At 48.5% G+C, this 16,892-nt stretch overlaps 1 protein-coding gene across 1 annotated transcript; it reads left to right on the forward strand.

Moving 5' to 3' along the window:
* The first annotated feature begins 9,712 nt into the window (after positions 1-9,712).
* Positions 9,713-10,600, forward strand: LOC123133809 (auxin-induced protein 15A-like). The gene has a single exon (XM_044553216.1). The coding sequence runs from the start codon at positions 9,871-9,873 to the stop codon at positions 10,246-10,248; it is 378 nt and encodes a 125-aa protein (XP_044409151.1). The 5' UTR covers positions 9,713-9,870; the 3' UTR covers positions 10,249-10,600.
* The last annotated feature ends 6,292 nt before the right edge of the window (positions 10,601-16,892 follow it).

The raw sequence follows: 16,892 nt of genomic DNA on the forward strand, positions 1-16,892 counted from the left end.
TGCTGCTGGATGGAGTCTTCCTCAACCTCTCCCTCTCTCCTTGCTGGATCAAGGCGTGGGAGACGTCACCGGGCTGTACGTGTGTTGAACGCGGAGGTGCCGTCCGTTCGGCACTAGGATCTCCGGTGATTTGGATCACGACGAGTATGACTCCTTCAACCCCGTTCTCTTGAACGCTTCCGCTTAGCGATCTACAAGGGTATGTAGATGCACTCTCCTTCCCCTCGTTGCTGGTTTCTCCATAGACAGATCTTGGTGACACGTAGGAAATTTTTTGATTTCTGCTACGTTCCCCAACACCTACATCCATGGCTGGTTCGTCCTGTACGCCAGACCCATGGCTGAACCCCTTCCCCTCCGGCAAGGGTTGGGTTGCCATGCTTTTTGGGTCGGCTCGCAGCGACGAAGACCTATTCCTCGACTACATGAAGATTGTCATGAGATACAGCAGCGCAGAAGGGCTCGTGGATACATCATAAGAGGTGAGGAAGAAGGCAACGACTCAGGAGAAGCAGAGCATGGACCAGCACTATGGAACCCCAAGTATGGGGATCATGCCCATCGACATGTTGCTGTGGGCAATGAAGGAGGCGGACTCCGGTGATGCAGGGCAGAGGGAACGGTGGGCAGCCCACTGCTATATCTCTCCAGCACAAGTACGACTACAGCTGCTATGGGCAACGATGACGAGGACCTGCAGATCATCACCCCACCAGTATTGTTGGCTCGCCGACGTCCTCCTCCCATTATCATCATCGATGGAGACGAAGAGGAGGTGCCAGAGCTGCCACCTCCCACTCAAGTCAAGCAAGAGGTGCGTCAGTCAGATCACAAAGCAGGGCAGGGGCCTAACAATCTGAAACTGTAAGTTTCAGATTCAGTTACATCAGTTATCGCCAGTGTTTGCAATCTCAGTGAGATTCCGTTCTATCAGTCTAAGTGTCTTTGAACAATTTCAGTGCCCATGTGCTATCTATGTAGGACTAAATGCTATCTATGGGAGACTAAATGTCTTCCAAACTTCTCTGAATTTGTTTGGACTTGTTTAGATATTGTTTACCTTCCTTGCAGCCTGTGATGAAGTGTGTTCTGAAGTAAACATATCTCAGCAAGAACTTATGATACAACACACAGAAATAAACGGCATCACACTTAGATAATTTAGTTCTTAACTTAACTTAGCACCAGCTCTCAGCATCAGATAATATTTCGGCAGTATAGATCAGGGCAAACAACACCCCCCACACCAACCAAAATGATCTGAACCCATTACATTTCTTAGGCAGTTCATAGCTAATATTAATATTAGGATGCATATTTGCATCAGACTGATCACTCCTTGGCCAATTATATATAGGCCTCATATATACTTACCATCCAGAGCTGCCACTTCACTCCTCCATCACAACTTCCTTGATCTTGTCCAGCTTTTCCTTGCACCCATGACCAACCTTCAGGAGCTCAGCAATGACATTCTCCTGCTTCTTCTTCTCTTCTTTAAGGAGGTCTCTATCCACCTGCATCTCCTTCATGGCCTTCCTTGTGTTTTGGATTATATCAGCTTGACTCTGAAGGATGCACCTCTGTTCTTTCTTGAGCTTAAGCTTCTCCATTTGAAGCTCAATCTTTGCCTGCTCCTCAAGTTTCTTTTTCTTCTCCTTCAGTTCATTGATTGACTTTCTTGTGCAATCCATGTCATGAGATTTCATTCCATCCTGATAATCAAACAACTTGAACACATCATCCACTAGCTGGCTGTAGTGATCACCGAGAGAATCAATCTTCTTCTTCAGTTTTGCAACCTCTATCCCATGAGCCTCATTATCCTGGACTCTACCAAGGTTCTGCTCATGATACATATCACGGAGCTTTATTAAGCACCTTTGTAGAATTATAGACCAATGGGCATCTACCCACTCCAGAACACCACAGTTCACACCATCCTGGAAAATTAAGTTTAATTTACAATGAGCTGTATTGTTCAGTAACAAACAATTTCAGAATAACAAATCATATACATAGCTAAACAAGCTAGCTCTCACCTAAAATTACAAAACATTGCTATGTTTATAGAACTCTGCTCTTTGCTACAAGTACATTATTCAGACATAGCAGAGTGGACATAGCAATGTTTTTACACTTCAGAAAAATTCATATTTACAGCTAGTATGCTAAACAAATCCATGACAACTTGGTCCATTACCTCAGTAGCACATCCTACGAATCTCTTGCCAGTGTCAGTGCCTTCAAATGCCACAAACTTGCCTGGCCTCTGCCTGTGCAAGATGCACCTTCTCTCAGATTCAGTCACAAGCCCACAAAAACTAGGGACTATCACAGTGTCAGGAGTTTGCTGCAACAGCAAACACACACACACACACACACACACACACACACACACACACACACATATATATATCAATTACAACTCACATATGAACTTAAATGGAAGAAATCCCAAATATCTTCAAACCCTTACCCTAACCCTAGGACAGACAGAAGAGGAGAGGGAGAGAAGAGAGTGAGCTGACTTACAAAGTACTCCATCTGCATGCTGCTGAACTCGCTCATGTACTCATCATCGTCGTTGGAGGTCTCGTTGCTGTTGGTCCACGATGGCATGGTCGCGGTGTCGCCGGAGTGTGAGATGAAGAAACATAAGCAGAGGAGAGCAGAGAGTGGAGTGAGCTCGGGGGAGAGTGAGAGAGCTGGTGGGGACCTGCGGGCCGGTCGGCCAGGTTATTCCTGGTCCGACAAGGTGCGACCGACGCGCGGCTCTAACGGCTGCGGCCAAGCGCCGTTAGCCGTTAGCGCTGCCGTCCACCTGACAGGTGGGCCTCTGCTGTCAGAAATGGAGTTAAACATAGTAAAACAATCATCAAGTCAACTTGGTAGTTTTTAGTCATGAGATTTGAATTTTTTGGTAGTTTTCAACCACTTTTTAAAAAGTGGTAGTTCTGTGGGACGCGAACCCCTAAACTGGTAGTTTTTTTGTCAAACACTCTATTATAGTCACACTTTGTGCATTGTTTCCGCATAATTTTTGTAAGGAAAATGCACCTGACGGATCCTGTGCATCGCCGTCCTTGTCCGTGGTCATCCGATCTATTTCTAAGCGGATGGCCCAGGAACAAGCCGATGGAAGAAGAAAGAAGGGCCTACCGCAATTGCAACAAGATTCTTTTTGCAAAAGGGGCATGTTTTAGCCTCATAAAAAATCCTTGCAAAAAAGAAATCTGCGACAAGACCTATTAACGCAACAAGACCTATGTTACAGATTTTTTTGCAGCAAGACCTCTGCTGCAGAAAGTACTACAACACCACTCTTGTTGCAAATGGGACTGCTCATATAGGCATATCGGACGGTCATTTGCGGGTCCATGCAATGGTCAGGGAGGCGATCTATTTTTCTCAGTTATCTATTGGTTGACGCGTAGCGTCGCTCCGAGATTTTTTTCTGAGATAGCTCACCACTCATGCTGAATAGTAGAGATAACTTATATGATTTGGTCCTAGTACTACTCTGTATTAAATAAGGTGAACTTACGTACAAGCTAGTTAATTATGATGTATTTTGTACATATGAGAACTTGAAAACACACCTTAAAACAACATATTTGAGGTTCATTAGACTAGGCGACATTAGTCGGTGAACTTAAATAAAAATACCATCATTTTTTCTCCCTTCTGAAAGATGGATTCCTCAACTCTTAGCTTAGGCATGCATGGTCATGCATTTCCAGAATATGCGGAAAATTCAAACATCAAAACTGCTGGGAAAAATTGCCAGTACAGCTATAGCTAACTGAATATTCATTCGCTAACAAATAAGTTTTGTTTTCTGAAAAGGGGATAACCCCGGCCACTGCATCATGAGATGCACACAGCCAAACTTATTGATTCCCTAACAAATAAGTTAATCGAACCAAAATTATTGAAGAACACATATGAACACGCACACATCGATGACTCCATAAACGTTATACATTGCCAGCAAGTTAATATTTGTAGAATAATTATGACATCACACCAATAATAGCTGATAGTACAATAAAACCGATGTATATTATTTACAACATATTCTCCAAGTGTAGTATGTTTGAAGCCTATCCACCTATCTGAGGAGCCGGATGTGCTTAGATTGAATTTGCATCGGAATGAAAAGTTTTCAGTTTAGTCTATACTTGGTGCTTGCCCACGGTGATGTTCCCATGGATAACTAGAAATTATGGAAGATCAAAATACCTCTTAGAGTGAAGATGTTGCTTTGATTTTTAAACCCAGGAGTGGTCTTGACTAGAGACAACTTTGTGGGTAGTAGAGTTGTGTCTTTTTCCATCACTAGTAACCACGTACGTGCACTCACGTCCTTTTTAAGTAATTCCAAAATTAAGCACAGTTAATGTTGATTCTAAAGTTAATTACTATTTAATGCAATTAATGTCATTTACAATTACAATTAATGCAGTTAATATGTTTTCAAATTATTGATAATGTGATGGCTACATCATTAGAGCAGCAAATATAGGTGATTGGATGGCTCAGATAATTTGATTCATCGAACTCGTGCTTTTATAAGTAGTACTGTAGTAGATAGTAGATGACTAGTCAATTAAATACCTATATTTATAGTGTCATTTGCTCTCTCGCTGTGGTCTATTGTTCAGGTAGGTTCAAACTTATAGTCACGCGTGGTGTGGTCTGTTGTTCAAGTAGGTTCAAACTTATAGCCACGATTGTGTGCGTGATATTTGACAATTGGTTGAGGGATATTCAAAAAAAAAAAGCTGCATATCCTCATGGGTGCGGCAGCCTTGTCTTGAGCTATGCGGCTTTTCAGTAATAATGCCGTGTTAAATAAAAACTATGTTTCATCTTTTTAGTGCAGATTATTCATGCATGTACCCATTAGCGCTGTATTTTGCCTATCATGTAGAGGCCGGAGGACATACTTTTCTTTCTTTCGATAAAAGGTGAATTTTATTAACTCAAAATGATGCATTTAGTGGATACAAACACAATGAACACACACCCGGCCTCTGCATAATTAGGATGTACACAACCAACACCAACGCACATATAAAAAAGACGCTAGGAAATAGCAAAGTCATGTAAGACCAAAGCTATGCCTGAGTGAGGAAAAAGGAAAAATCCCGACACGATCAAATCCACGATCGACAAACTACAACTAGGACCATATCTGCACCAGTTATCTCATGACACCACAAGGACAACGAGATTCTTCAACAGTAACGTCTTCAAAAAGGGAGCGATATTTAAGCACCGCCATAACTGGATCCAATCATCAAAGGTTAGATTCTAGATTTTCATCCTGAAAAATCATTTCGAGTATATCCGAGCAATGCCTTCAACAAGGTAATGATGCAAAAAAATACCATCACTGCCAGGTAGAACCAACTCAGGTCAACCTAGGTTTTCACCTATCCCGGAGCTCGTCGAAGTCAATCATGTGTTGTCTCCACCACTTTCCACGATCCTAGCAGACTGACTGACGTCGCCGCACAACCATATCCTCTGCGTCAAGTCGTCGTCTGTAGATTGTCTCTCATCACTGAAGGCCATCGGATCTAGAGAGAGAATCCCTCACAAAGACCTTTTGATGGCCACCGAAATCCTCAACGAGGCTGCAACCACAGGCCGAAGTGGTCGTCCGTTAGATGGAGAAGCCGGATCCGGAAGAAATCGATCCCAACAGCCATCCGTGAGGACGCAGCCACTGCAGTACAGCCACGGAGCCTCCGAGCTCCACGCCACTGTTGTACTGCCGATGGCAGCCGATGCCCCCAGCCACCACTACCTCCCAGATCCATGGTTGTCCAGATCCAATGAGGTAGCACCCAATCAGGCCGGTCACAGCTGGACACTAAGGCTGGACTCCGCCCAGCCTAGGGAAGAGCCGTGGGGAGGAGGCCCAGCCAGGGCGGCGGCTGCGCATGACGCGCACAAGCAGCGAGATCCAATCGAGAGGAGGAGAAGATAGATCGGACGCGCGTGCGGGAGAGCACCCACCGCCGTCGACAACCGGCCCACCGCGAAGGGCTTTAATTGCCCTAGCGGCCGCGGCCAGCGGCGGCGAGAAGGGAAGCGAAGGAAGGGCTAGAAGCAGCGGCGGTGGTTTTGCCACCCGTGTCGCCCGTGGGACGACGCGGGGGCCTTCTCCTGGCTCAATCGGATGGTTGGTGAAGAACTTTTCTGAAAAAACTTTTCTACGATGACGTCTAATCATTTGGAGCATACAACCGGGGATGTCTTCTGCTATTAGGGCATGTACAATGGTGGCAGCACGTTGGTGCTGCCCCAATGAATCCAGCGAGATGAGGACATCTCCAGCTGTTGTGCCTCCGAGGAAGCGTTTTTTCAGCCTCATGGGGAGGCCCCGGCGTTAACTTTGTCTTTGGGTGTAAAAGTTTTCCAGCCGTTGTGCCCCCCTGGTTGTGTCTTATTTTTTTTTTCACTTTGTCATTACAACAAACATGTTGTGGGCACTGCCGGGCCACGCGAGCTCGAGCTCGTCGGCGACGACCCCAGCCGACCGGGCGACTCCCTCGGCCGCGTCTTCGTCTTCCGCCACCGGTGACGCGCTGCTCGAGCTCGGCGCACCCTCCGCCGCCGCCGCCGACATTCTCCCCGCGCCGCGCAGACTGCATCTCGTCATGCACGGCGACGGCTGGCTGCCGCGGCCGGCCTCCTCCCAGCTGCACCTCGAGGCGCACCACGCCGGCCGCTACCGCTACGTGCTCTCCGGCTCCACAGCACGTCGACGGACTCCTCCTCGTCACGCACTTGGCCAACCCGTCGAGGCTGCTGCTGCCCATGGTGCACCATGCCCAGCCACGCACGGCCGCGTCCGCCTCGCCCTCGTCGTCGCCGCACTCGGACGGCTCCGCTCTGAGCAGCTCCGCGAGGCGGTCGGACCGCAGCCTCGGCTGCGACTGCGCGCCCTGCGCCTGTCCGGCCGGTGTTGGTGAGGTTGCTGGGGCGCGGCGTGGTGCTGGAGCGTGGAGTGCAGCGGCACGGCGATGGCGCGACGTGGTGGAAGGAGAGCAGCGGCACGACGAAGAGCGCGACGAAGCGGTTGATCCCGGAGCACTGGTCCGGCGTGAACATGCCCCACCACTCCTCGCGCGCCCCGCTAGCCCAGGCATGCCCCGCCGGCCGCGACATGCTCTGCTGCCGGCCACTTCTGCCCGAGCCACAGGAGCTCGGCTGCGAGCTTCTCGGCCGCACCAGCTCCGTGAGCCCCCGCACCAGCTCGTACTTGCGGGGAGGCCACGGGGAGCCGGGACGCGACCCAGAGCACGCCAGCTCTTGCTGTAGTCGCTCCGCCCCTGCCACGCTTCGCCCGGCCGTGAACTCGCCGGCCATGCTCCGCCCCGCCTGGCCTCGGAGTTGCTCGTAGCCTCCCCGGAGGCCATCGCCCTCGCCCCGTCCACGCCTGGCCACGAGCTCCACTCTGCTCCGTCGAGGGCGGCCACAACACGCAGGGGGAGCACGTCGAGCAGGCGGGGAGGCAGGCGCGTCATGGGGAGAGGGAAGGCGAGCACGTGAGGGTGGGACCTGGAGAAAAAGAAGGGGAGAGAGGGGGTGGGAGGCTGACTGTGGGCCAACTACATGTAAAGTCTTCTCTCTCAGCCCCCAAGTGACTCCCGGTGGGATGGGTTTCACCTGCGGTCGCCGACTGAGTTTTTGGGTTAATCCGGCGAAAAATGAGATGTTGGGGCCGTGACTGGAACGACTTTTTACCACCGGCGCCAAAAATGGCCTCTTGGGGGGTGTCTTGGGGGGCCGGCTGGAGATGCCCTGAGGCGACCCTGCAACAATTTCTGCCCAACCCAAATTCACAAACCATCAGCTTTAAGTGGGTCCCCTTCTCATTGTTTTTCATGGATTGCTCTTACTTTCCTATCGCGCTCTCTCTCTCTCTCTTTCTGTTCTCTCTCCTGCTTTTGTCAGTGAAGAGACCACTTCTTCTGCAGGAAGTAGCTTTGATCTGCAAGCACTAGCTTTTCTCTGCAGTCCTACGTGGATAGCTGTGGCAGCTGTCCACGGTGGAGCATTGGCCATGCCCTAATGGATGGAGGTCCAGTCTTAGGAGAGGACCTCCCATGCTTAGACCGGCCGTTGGTGCCTTGTTTTTGGACATGTTGTAACGAATTTCATCCGGTTTCTAGCTAATTAATCGAGCAGGTTTTTCTTTTTCTTTTCAAATTAACAGGTAGAGCCTACGGTTTCCTTTTTTTTTCTTAAGAACGTATATATTCTCGTTCCATCTAGCTGATGAGATCAGCCACATGAATCTGAAATCTGGAATCTGGATTATGTTCTATCATAATTCTCAACGCGAGAATTGAAGACGGCCGGCGCGAACGCATGACACAGAAGCACGACAGCAGAGATCGAGCAAAGAGCTGGAAAGATGTCAAGAATCACTCAAGTCGTACTTGTTTTAAAACGGAGTCCGTGGTGGGCGGCCACCTAATCCTAGTGCTGTCCGTACCTCTCGCCGTTCGTTTCGACCGTACCTTCTCATTTTGATCGTACGCAGCTTCGTCCGCTCCCGGCCACCACCACCACCCTGTCATCAGCCTCGCCGCCAGCTCACGATCGAGTTCGATGATTTCCACGCGCTCTCTCCTCTCTTGTGGCCAATGCAGGAGGAGATAGGATAGGCACGAGCTTCTTGTCATATTACTTTTTGTATATTCTCTGTTATGGTTCTTGTGAGATGTTGAAAGGTCTCTTTGTTGTTTTTGTTGGTAGGAAATTTACAGGGATCACACATCTGCTCCAATGGGATTTGGAAAGAAATTTCACAAACCAAAGATGCTTTGAAAGTGAACTTCATGATACAATAGCGGTTTGTGCATTGTTTTCTCATTATTTATGCATGAGAGGGAACGTGTGTACTACTACTAGTATGGTTAACTGAAGCTAGTTAATTAATTGAAGTGTATTGGGTACACCGTACACACGCCTTTTTTTTGCGGAAAGTACACACGCCTTAACTCTACAGATCTGCGGTTAATTAGACTGCAATTAACCAGCTAACATTAGTCGGTGAATTTAAAAGCAGATGCATATTTTCTCCCTTTCTGAAAGATGGATTCTTCTAAAAAAAACGGACTACCGCTCAAACAGAAGAACTGGTGGAAGAACAGCTAGTACACTGGTACAGCTGTACAGCTAATTGACTCGTTCATTCCATATAACAAATAAATGAAGATAAGACGTGTAACCGTATCACCGTACCCTACATGGATCCAAGTCCCTAACCAAAACCATTGGAGAAAAACACATATGAACACACGCCATTCCATTGACCTACTCCACACATACGCCTTCATTACACTGTCAATGACAGCCAGCTGAACATTTGTACAATAATCAAGAAAGCATACCCATCCAAGAGAAATCATAATAATAGCTTTTTGCGTAAAGTAGAGAAATAATAGCTGATATGTGCACAATAATAAGATATTCTCCATAAAAATATATTCCATGTGTGGTGTTTATAACATATTCTCCAAGAGTAGAATAAGATATGAGCCTTGCTGCAAGGCTGCTCCAGCTATGCCAAAGGCAGGAGGCTCCAAGAACAAGAGCCGCCCTTTGTCTCCAACCCCAACGACCCCACCCCGCCCCATAATATACACCCGCCATCGCAAGAACCACCACACCTCACATGCTTTGATCCCTCCCCCTCCCTCCTCCTCCTCCTCCTCCTCCTCCTCCTCTTAACCTCCTCCGCCGCAGCCCGTGCTCTCCCGTACTTCTTGGAGCCGATCATCGACCAACCAGCCACTCTCCCCCGGCCGTTTCTTTGGCACCACACCACCGCCGATCGCCGAGATGATGATGGGGTACTTCTGGGCGCCGAGGAAGTCGGCGGCGGTGGAGAGGGACCAGAGCCTGCGGGCGGGGCTGCTCGTCGATGGCGGCAGCGGCGAGGCCGCGGCCGTTCCCAAGGGGTACTTCGCGGTGTACGTGGGCGCGGAGGCGCGGCGGTTCGTGGTGCCGATGGGCTACCTCCACCAGCCGGCGTTCCGGGCGCTCATGGAGCTGGCGGCCGAGGAGTTCGGCTTCGGCCAGGCCGGCGGGCTCCGCATCCCCTGCCGCGAGGAGGACTTCGTCGCCATCGTCGCCGCGCTCGAGGCCACGGCCGAGTCGCGCCAGCGCAGGCGGAGCGCGGCCGGCAGGAAGAGCAGGAGCAACGCCACACCATGGTGATTGATCAAGCTCATGCATGGTGACGTAGAAGAAGAGTTTTTTGTCCCGGTCATGTGGAAGGACGCCTTGTCTTTGCGTAAGGCGAGCATGGCTGTCGCCGATGATCCGTCCGATTTCCGAGTCACCAATTCACCATCGGTTTGCCAGTAGATAGATAGCCTCGAGTCTGGAATAATTAATGATGATCTTGTAAGGGCTCTGGAACTGACAGTTCAAAGATGATTTTGATTCCCATGATACATGCATGCATCCTCATGTTCCTCCAGCTGATCAGAAGATTTGAGCCAGATATTGTTCTCCAGAAATTATGTTTTTATTTTTCTTTACAATTAAAAAGGTGTCCTCTTATTTATGTCTACTCAAATATGAACAGCCTGTATCCAAATGGAATCTCCTGCTAGCATTCTGCAAGCTGGAGAAGCTGCACTCACATATATTCTGGTTATCTGTTTAGAATGTTCCTCAAAATTGCTATAACATGCACCTAGCATGTTCTATTAATATCTAAGATACTTGCAGCAGCTGGGACAACTGAAACTGGTGGCATAATTAACACCATAATTCCTGGGAGAGAGGACTTCTCCTCCTTTTACTGTTTTTCTTTTCCAAAAACCAGGAGAAACACAACCTTCTGTACATGAATAGCTAGTCCCCACACTAACCTATTTATGTCAATATGCAATCATGCCACATCAGCATGCGACGTGCATGGGAAAAAAACTCACCTCAACATCCAATCATGCAGAAAAAAGTTCACCTCACTATGCAAATATGTGCATGAGAATTTACATTTTGTTATGCTATTTATATTTAATAGATGTTTTACAACTATACTATGATCAAACACAATAAATCATATGTAGTTTTAGTTTTACTTCTCATATTATTACTCAAAATATCCATGTACCATATATGCACGTAAATATCGCTAAAATATGTTTTATGTTCTATATGTAAAACACAATAAATGTTCTATATCTAACCTCAATATCCAATCATGAGGAAAAAGTTCGCCTCACTTTGCAAACATGTGCATGAGAATTTACATTCTTTATGCTAGTTATATTTAATAAATATTTTATAACTATACAATGATCAAACACAATGAATCGTATGTAGTTTTAGTTTTACGTCTCATATTATTACTCAAAATATCCATATACCATACAAGTAAATATCTCTAAAATATATGCTCTATGTTATATATCTAAATAGTTAACCTTCACTAACTTATCTATCTCAACACGCAAGCATGCCACATCAGCGTGCTACATGCATGGGAAAAAAGGCCCACCTCAACATCGAATCATGCAAGAAAAAAACCCACCTCAACTTACGGACATGCATGAGAATTTCTTTTCATTACGCTATTTATATTTAACAAATATTTTGCAACTATACAAAGATCAAACAGAATAAATTATATGTGTTTTTAGTTTTAGTTCTCATGTTAGTATTTCAAGTATCCATGTTCCATACAAGTATATTGCAGAATATTCTCGTAACAACGCGCGGGTTATCATATAATTATAAAGACATGCATCATGCAGTTGCCAAGAAAATAGCCATAACCCCCCTCCAGTTTCTCCCTCCCCAAGGAGAGTTGACTAAGACTCTTCTTCCTCGCCTCCGACGATCAACTAGTAGGTATGTTAGGAGGCTGACTCATCCTTGTACGTACGAGCCTAGTAGTATGCGTTTAGGAGCTTCACTCCACCGCAGTCAACGGCGCTCAAAGGTGACTTTCTCCTATTCTCGACATTCTTTCATAGTGGACGACTATGGGTGTAGGATCTAGGCGGAGCTCTTGCAATAAGCTCGGGGTTGTGGTGGATCAAGCCATGGTTGTAGACCCATCTCTTTCTATTTTCCATCGTGTTGGCAGACAAGGAAAAGACGTCACTAGCAAGAATATCCTGGGCTCTCGACAGCGTTTGTGCAAACTCCCATCTAGGGTTTTCCTGCATGCCGGCGCCAGTCCGCCTCGTCTCCTACGGTCCTTGCACCATGGAGGTGTGACGGATCCCGCCTTGCTGGCGGGAGGACTCCATTTTTAGGTGATTTTCTGAGTTTTGTTATGGTTTATGTCATGCTCAAGAAGACAAGGCGGAGGCAGCTTCTTGAAGATGGAATAAGGTTCTCCCCATCTAGCCCTCGTTCTGGTGATGCTTCAAGCATCGTCGGAGGGCGTGTGGAGGTGCGTGTTTGACGGATCTCGTGGGATCCGGTCGACGTTTATCTTCGGTGGATCCGCCTGGACCAGGTCTTCGTTCATCTATGTCCGTATGTTTGTGGATTGGGTCCTTCCGATCTACGCTTCTCTTCATAGGTGGTGGTTGTTATTTTGTAGCGCTGGTCCTATGGGGCCTTAGCACGACGGCTACTCGACTGTCTACTATAACAATATTTGCCCTACTCCGACGAGGGAGGGGCGAGTACGGCGGCGTGCCTTCAGCTAGCTCTAATGCTTGTAGTCGTCGCTAGATGGTCTATGGACCTAGATGTAAAGTTTACTTCTAGTGTTCTTTGTACTACCATAACAGTTATTGAATAGATCGGAAGTTTTCTCGTAAAAAAAAGAAACAACGTTAGATTTGGGCACGGTTTGGTCTTTTAGTGTCTGGCTTGCGGAGTCTGGGTCTCTGACGAAGGTCCAGGAGCAAGTGTAGTTGCTCTTACCTGAGATATTACCAATGGGTGTTTTTTTGCGAAAAGGGTCAAATCTATTATAAAGGTTCATGATAAACACAAAGCACCCCAAACATAATGAGAATTACATTGAGGTACTCAAACCACTAAACGACCACTACCGCCCCCAGAATTGTGGAGCTACTATACTCGTTGGCAACTTCGGGTTGCAGTGGTCGATTACCCGTCTTGGTTGCACCGCCCTAAATTATTCTGGGTGAAGGGTTGTGACGCCCCGATTTGACCGTACACTAATCATGCACACAAATGTGTACGACCAAGATCAAGGACTCACGAAAGAATATCACAACACAACTCTAAACATAAATGAAAATAATACAAGCTTCATATTACAAGCCAGGGGCCTCGAGGGCTCGAATAGAGAAGCCTGAATACAAACGAGTCAACGGAAGCAACAATATCTGAGTACATACATAAGTCAACAAGACGGCCTTAAAAAGGCAAACACAAAAGCAACAACGATCGAAGAGGCAAGGCCTCCTGCCTGGGACCTCCTAACTACTCCTGGTCATCGATGATCTCCACGTAGTAGGCACTCTCCGGGGTAGTAGTAGTAGTAGCTGACGGGGGTAGCATCTGGCTCCTAGGATCCACCATCTGGTTGCAACAACCGGAAAGAAGATAGAAGGGGGAAGAGGGGTAGCAAAGCAACCATGAGTACTCATCCAAAGTACTCGCAAGCTTCAGATCTATACTAAGTATGCATCAGTATCAAATGGAAGGGTTGAATCTGTGGACTGAACTGTAGAATGCAAAAAATAGAGGGGAAGGCCTAGCCTATCGAAGACTAGCATCTTCATGCAGCTCCAAGCATCTTGCAGCATGTAGAAGAGTAAAGAATAGCATTTTAATTAACAAGTATGCTATAACATTAATGCCCAGAGATCCTTCCTCGATTCCCTGTTAGAAAGCAATCCCGGAGCCAACATATCCATCACATATCTCAAGTATCCATTTCTAGTTATAATAGATCGGGACACAAGTCTGAACGTATGTTACCATGGACACGGCTATTAATAGATAATATTCCCCGCAGGGGTGCACCATGTTACCCAACACGCTTGATTACTCTGGCTGGACACTCTTTTCTGAGTCAATGCCCGGCCTCGGAAGATCAACACGTCGCAGCCCTACTTAGGCTCAGCAGAGAGGTCCCCGCCGGTCTACATACTAAGTCCTCAGGGGTCTTGGGCCCATCGCCCTTTACACTCCGGGTTGTTGTGCACAAGGGGATACTAGCACCACCTCTGCCTGGATGGCGCGATCCGACCCGGCTGTTGGGGAACATAGAAATAATTCAAAATTTTCTATGCATCACCAAGATCAATCTATGGAGATTCTATCAACAAGAGAGGGAGAGGATGAGCATCTTCATACCTTTGAAGATCGCTAAGCGGAAGCATCACTAGAACGCGGATGAGGGAGTCGTACTCGCGGCGATTCAAATCGCAGAAGATCCGATCTAACGCCGAATGGACGACGCCTCCGCGTTCAACACACGTACTACCCGGGGACATCTCCTCCTTCTTGATCCAGCAAGGGGACATGAGAAGTTGAGGGAGAGCTCTGGCAGCACGACGGCGTGGTGGAGGAGCTTGCAGTTCTCCGGCAGAGCTTCGCCAAGCACTACGGAGGAGGTGGTGGAGTTGGAGAGGGGGGGCTGCGCCAGGGGAAGAGTGCGGCAGCCCTCCCACCTCCCCTCTATTTATAGGGGCAAGGGAGAGGGGGGCCGGTCCCCTCCAGATGGATCTAGAGGGGAGGGTGGTGGCCAAGGGGGAGGCTTGCCCCCCAAGCCAAGGGGGCGCCCCCTTTAGGGTCCCCCCTGTCGGTGTCAAAACTGGCGGATCTCGGGTAGGGGGTCCAGAACTATGCGTCTAAGGCTCATGGTAACAGGAGGCAGGGGACATGATGTTTTACCCAGGTTCGGGCCCTCTCGATGGAGGTAATACCCTACTTCCTGCTTGATTGATCTTAATGATATGAGTGTTATAAGAGTTGATCTACCAGGAGATCGTAGAGGCTAAACCCTAAAAGCTAGCCTATGAATATGATTGTTGTTCTACGGACTAAACCCTCCAGTTTATATAGACACCGGGAGGGGGCTAGGGTTACACAGAGTCGGTTACAGAGAAGGAAATCTACATATCCGAATTGCCAAGCTTGCCTTCCACGCAAAGGAGAGTCCCATCCGGACACGGGATGAAGTCTTCAATCTTGTATCTTCATAGTCTAACAGTCCGGCCAAAGTATATAGTCCAGCTGTCCGAGGACCCCTTAATCCAGGACTCCCTCAGTAGCCCCTGAACCAGGCTTCAATGACGATGAGTCCGGCGCGCAGATTATCTTCGGCATTGCAAGGCGGGTTCCTTCTCCGAATACTCCATAGAAGATTTCGAACACAAGAATCGTGTCCGGCTCTGCAAAACAAATTCCACATACCACCGTAGAGAGCCTAATATTCCACAAATCAAATCTGCTGACAACTTTTCATAGTGTGACGTCACGCCACGACCCGGTCTTTATTCGAACCATTTTTCACAACCAGCTACTGCACATAATGCGAGGCGGTTTCCTTGACACATCTTGTCAAAGCAGAGATCGTGTCCCCTTATCGCAGGATTCTTATCAATACGGGCATGGGTAACCCAACCGTGCCATCAATCGTGGCGCTTGGGGAATAAGCGATTTTAACGGGCAAGTGGGGAGGTGCATAATTTCTACCGCCTTTATAAAGAGATAGGGATTCCCCTTTTTCACCCATGCCTTCTTCTTCCTTTGCTCATCCATTCTCGCACGCTCGAGCTCCAGCACCCCAGTTCTCACCTTCTCCGTACAGCCATTCCAAACATGTCCGGAGCAGGAGGCAAGTGGATGGCCTCCTCCGTCATGGAGGAGGACATTACGAAGCTCCGGGAGGCCGGATACTTGGCCGCAGACATCACGCACCGGCTCCCGGACGCAGGGCAGATCGTTCCGACTCCGGAACCCCACGAGGGGGCTGTGTTCCTCGCCCACTTCATCTGCGGACTGGGATTCCCCCTCCACCCATTTGTCCGCGGGCTCATGTTTTACTATGGGCTAGATTCTCATGATTTGGCCCCTAATTTCATCCTCAACATCTCGATGTTTATCGTTGTGTGCGAGGCTTTCCTCCGCATCAAGCCCCACTTCGGCCTGTGGCTGAAGATCTTCAATGTGAAGCCAAGGATAGTGGTCGGCCAGCAAGCGGAGTGCGGAGGCGCCATGGTGGGCAAGATGCCCAACGTCACCTGGCTTGAAGGCTCCTATGTGGAGACCGTGAAGGGGTGGCAATCGGGGTGGTTCTACATCACCGAGCCGCGCGACTCCAACTGGGCGGTGGCCCCCGAATTTAGATCCGGCATCCCCATGCGGCTTACCTCTTGGAAAAGGAAGGGCTTAGCCTGGGGTGCGCCTGCGGAGCTGACCGGACTCCAGAACTGCATCAAAAACATGATAGGCAAGAAGATCAAGCTTGTCAATGTGGTCCAGGTCATGCTCTTCCACCGGAACCTCCCGTGTCAAAGATGGGCATTCAACCTGTGGGAGTTTGATTTGGCCAAACACCAGACGCTGCGAGAGCTCTTCGACATGATGCACAAAGACGTCTGGAAAGTCTTGTTCAAGGCCGCCGAAGTACCTCCTCCCACCACCGAGGACCGCGAACTCAGCGCAAAGCGCCCCGCCTATCCGGTATGCTCTCTATATTTCACAAGATGTGCCTTTCCTCAGTATGTTCGTGGGAGGAATCTAAGCCATCATACTGATTTAACAGGACTATGTGGCGATAGTGGAGCGGATCGACTATCCAGTTCTGTTGCCTGAAGATCTAGCAACCGCTCTCCTGACGGAGATGCTGTTTCTGGCACCCTATGAGGTGCCGGAGAAGAAGGCCAAGAAGTAGGCCACGGGGACCA

The sequence above is a fragment of the Triticum aestivum genome, chromosome 6B (genome assembly GCF_018294505.1).
Source record: "Triticum aestivum cultivar Chinese Spring chromosome 6B, IWGSC CS RefSeq v2.1, whole genome shotgun sequence".
In the NCBI taxonomy this organism is placed as follows: domain Eukaryota; kingdom Viridiplantae; phylum Streptophyta; class Magnoliopsida; order Poales; family Poaceae; genus Triticum; species Triticum aestivum.

Bases quoted from the DNA above. Each gene is read 5' to 3' on its own strand.
- LOC123133809 (XM_044553216.1), top strand. From the start codon at position 9,871: ATGATGATGGGGTACTTCTGGGCGCCGAGGAAGTCGGCGGCGGTGGAG.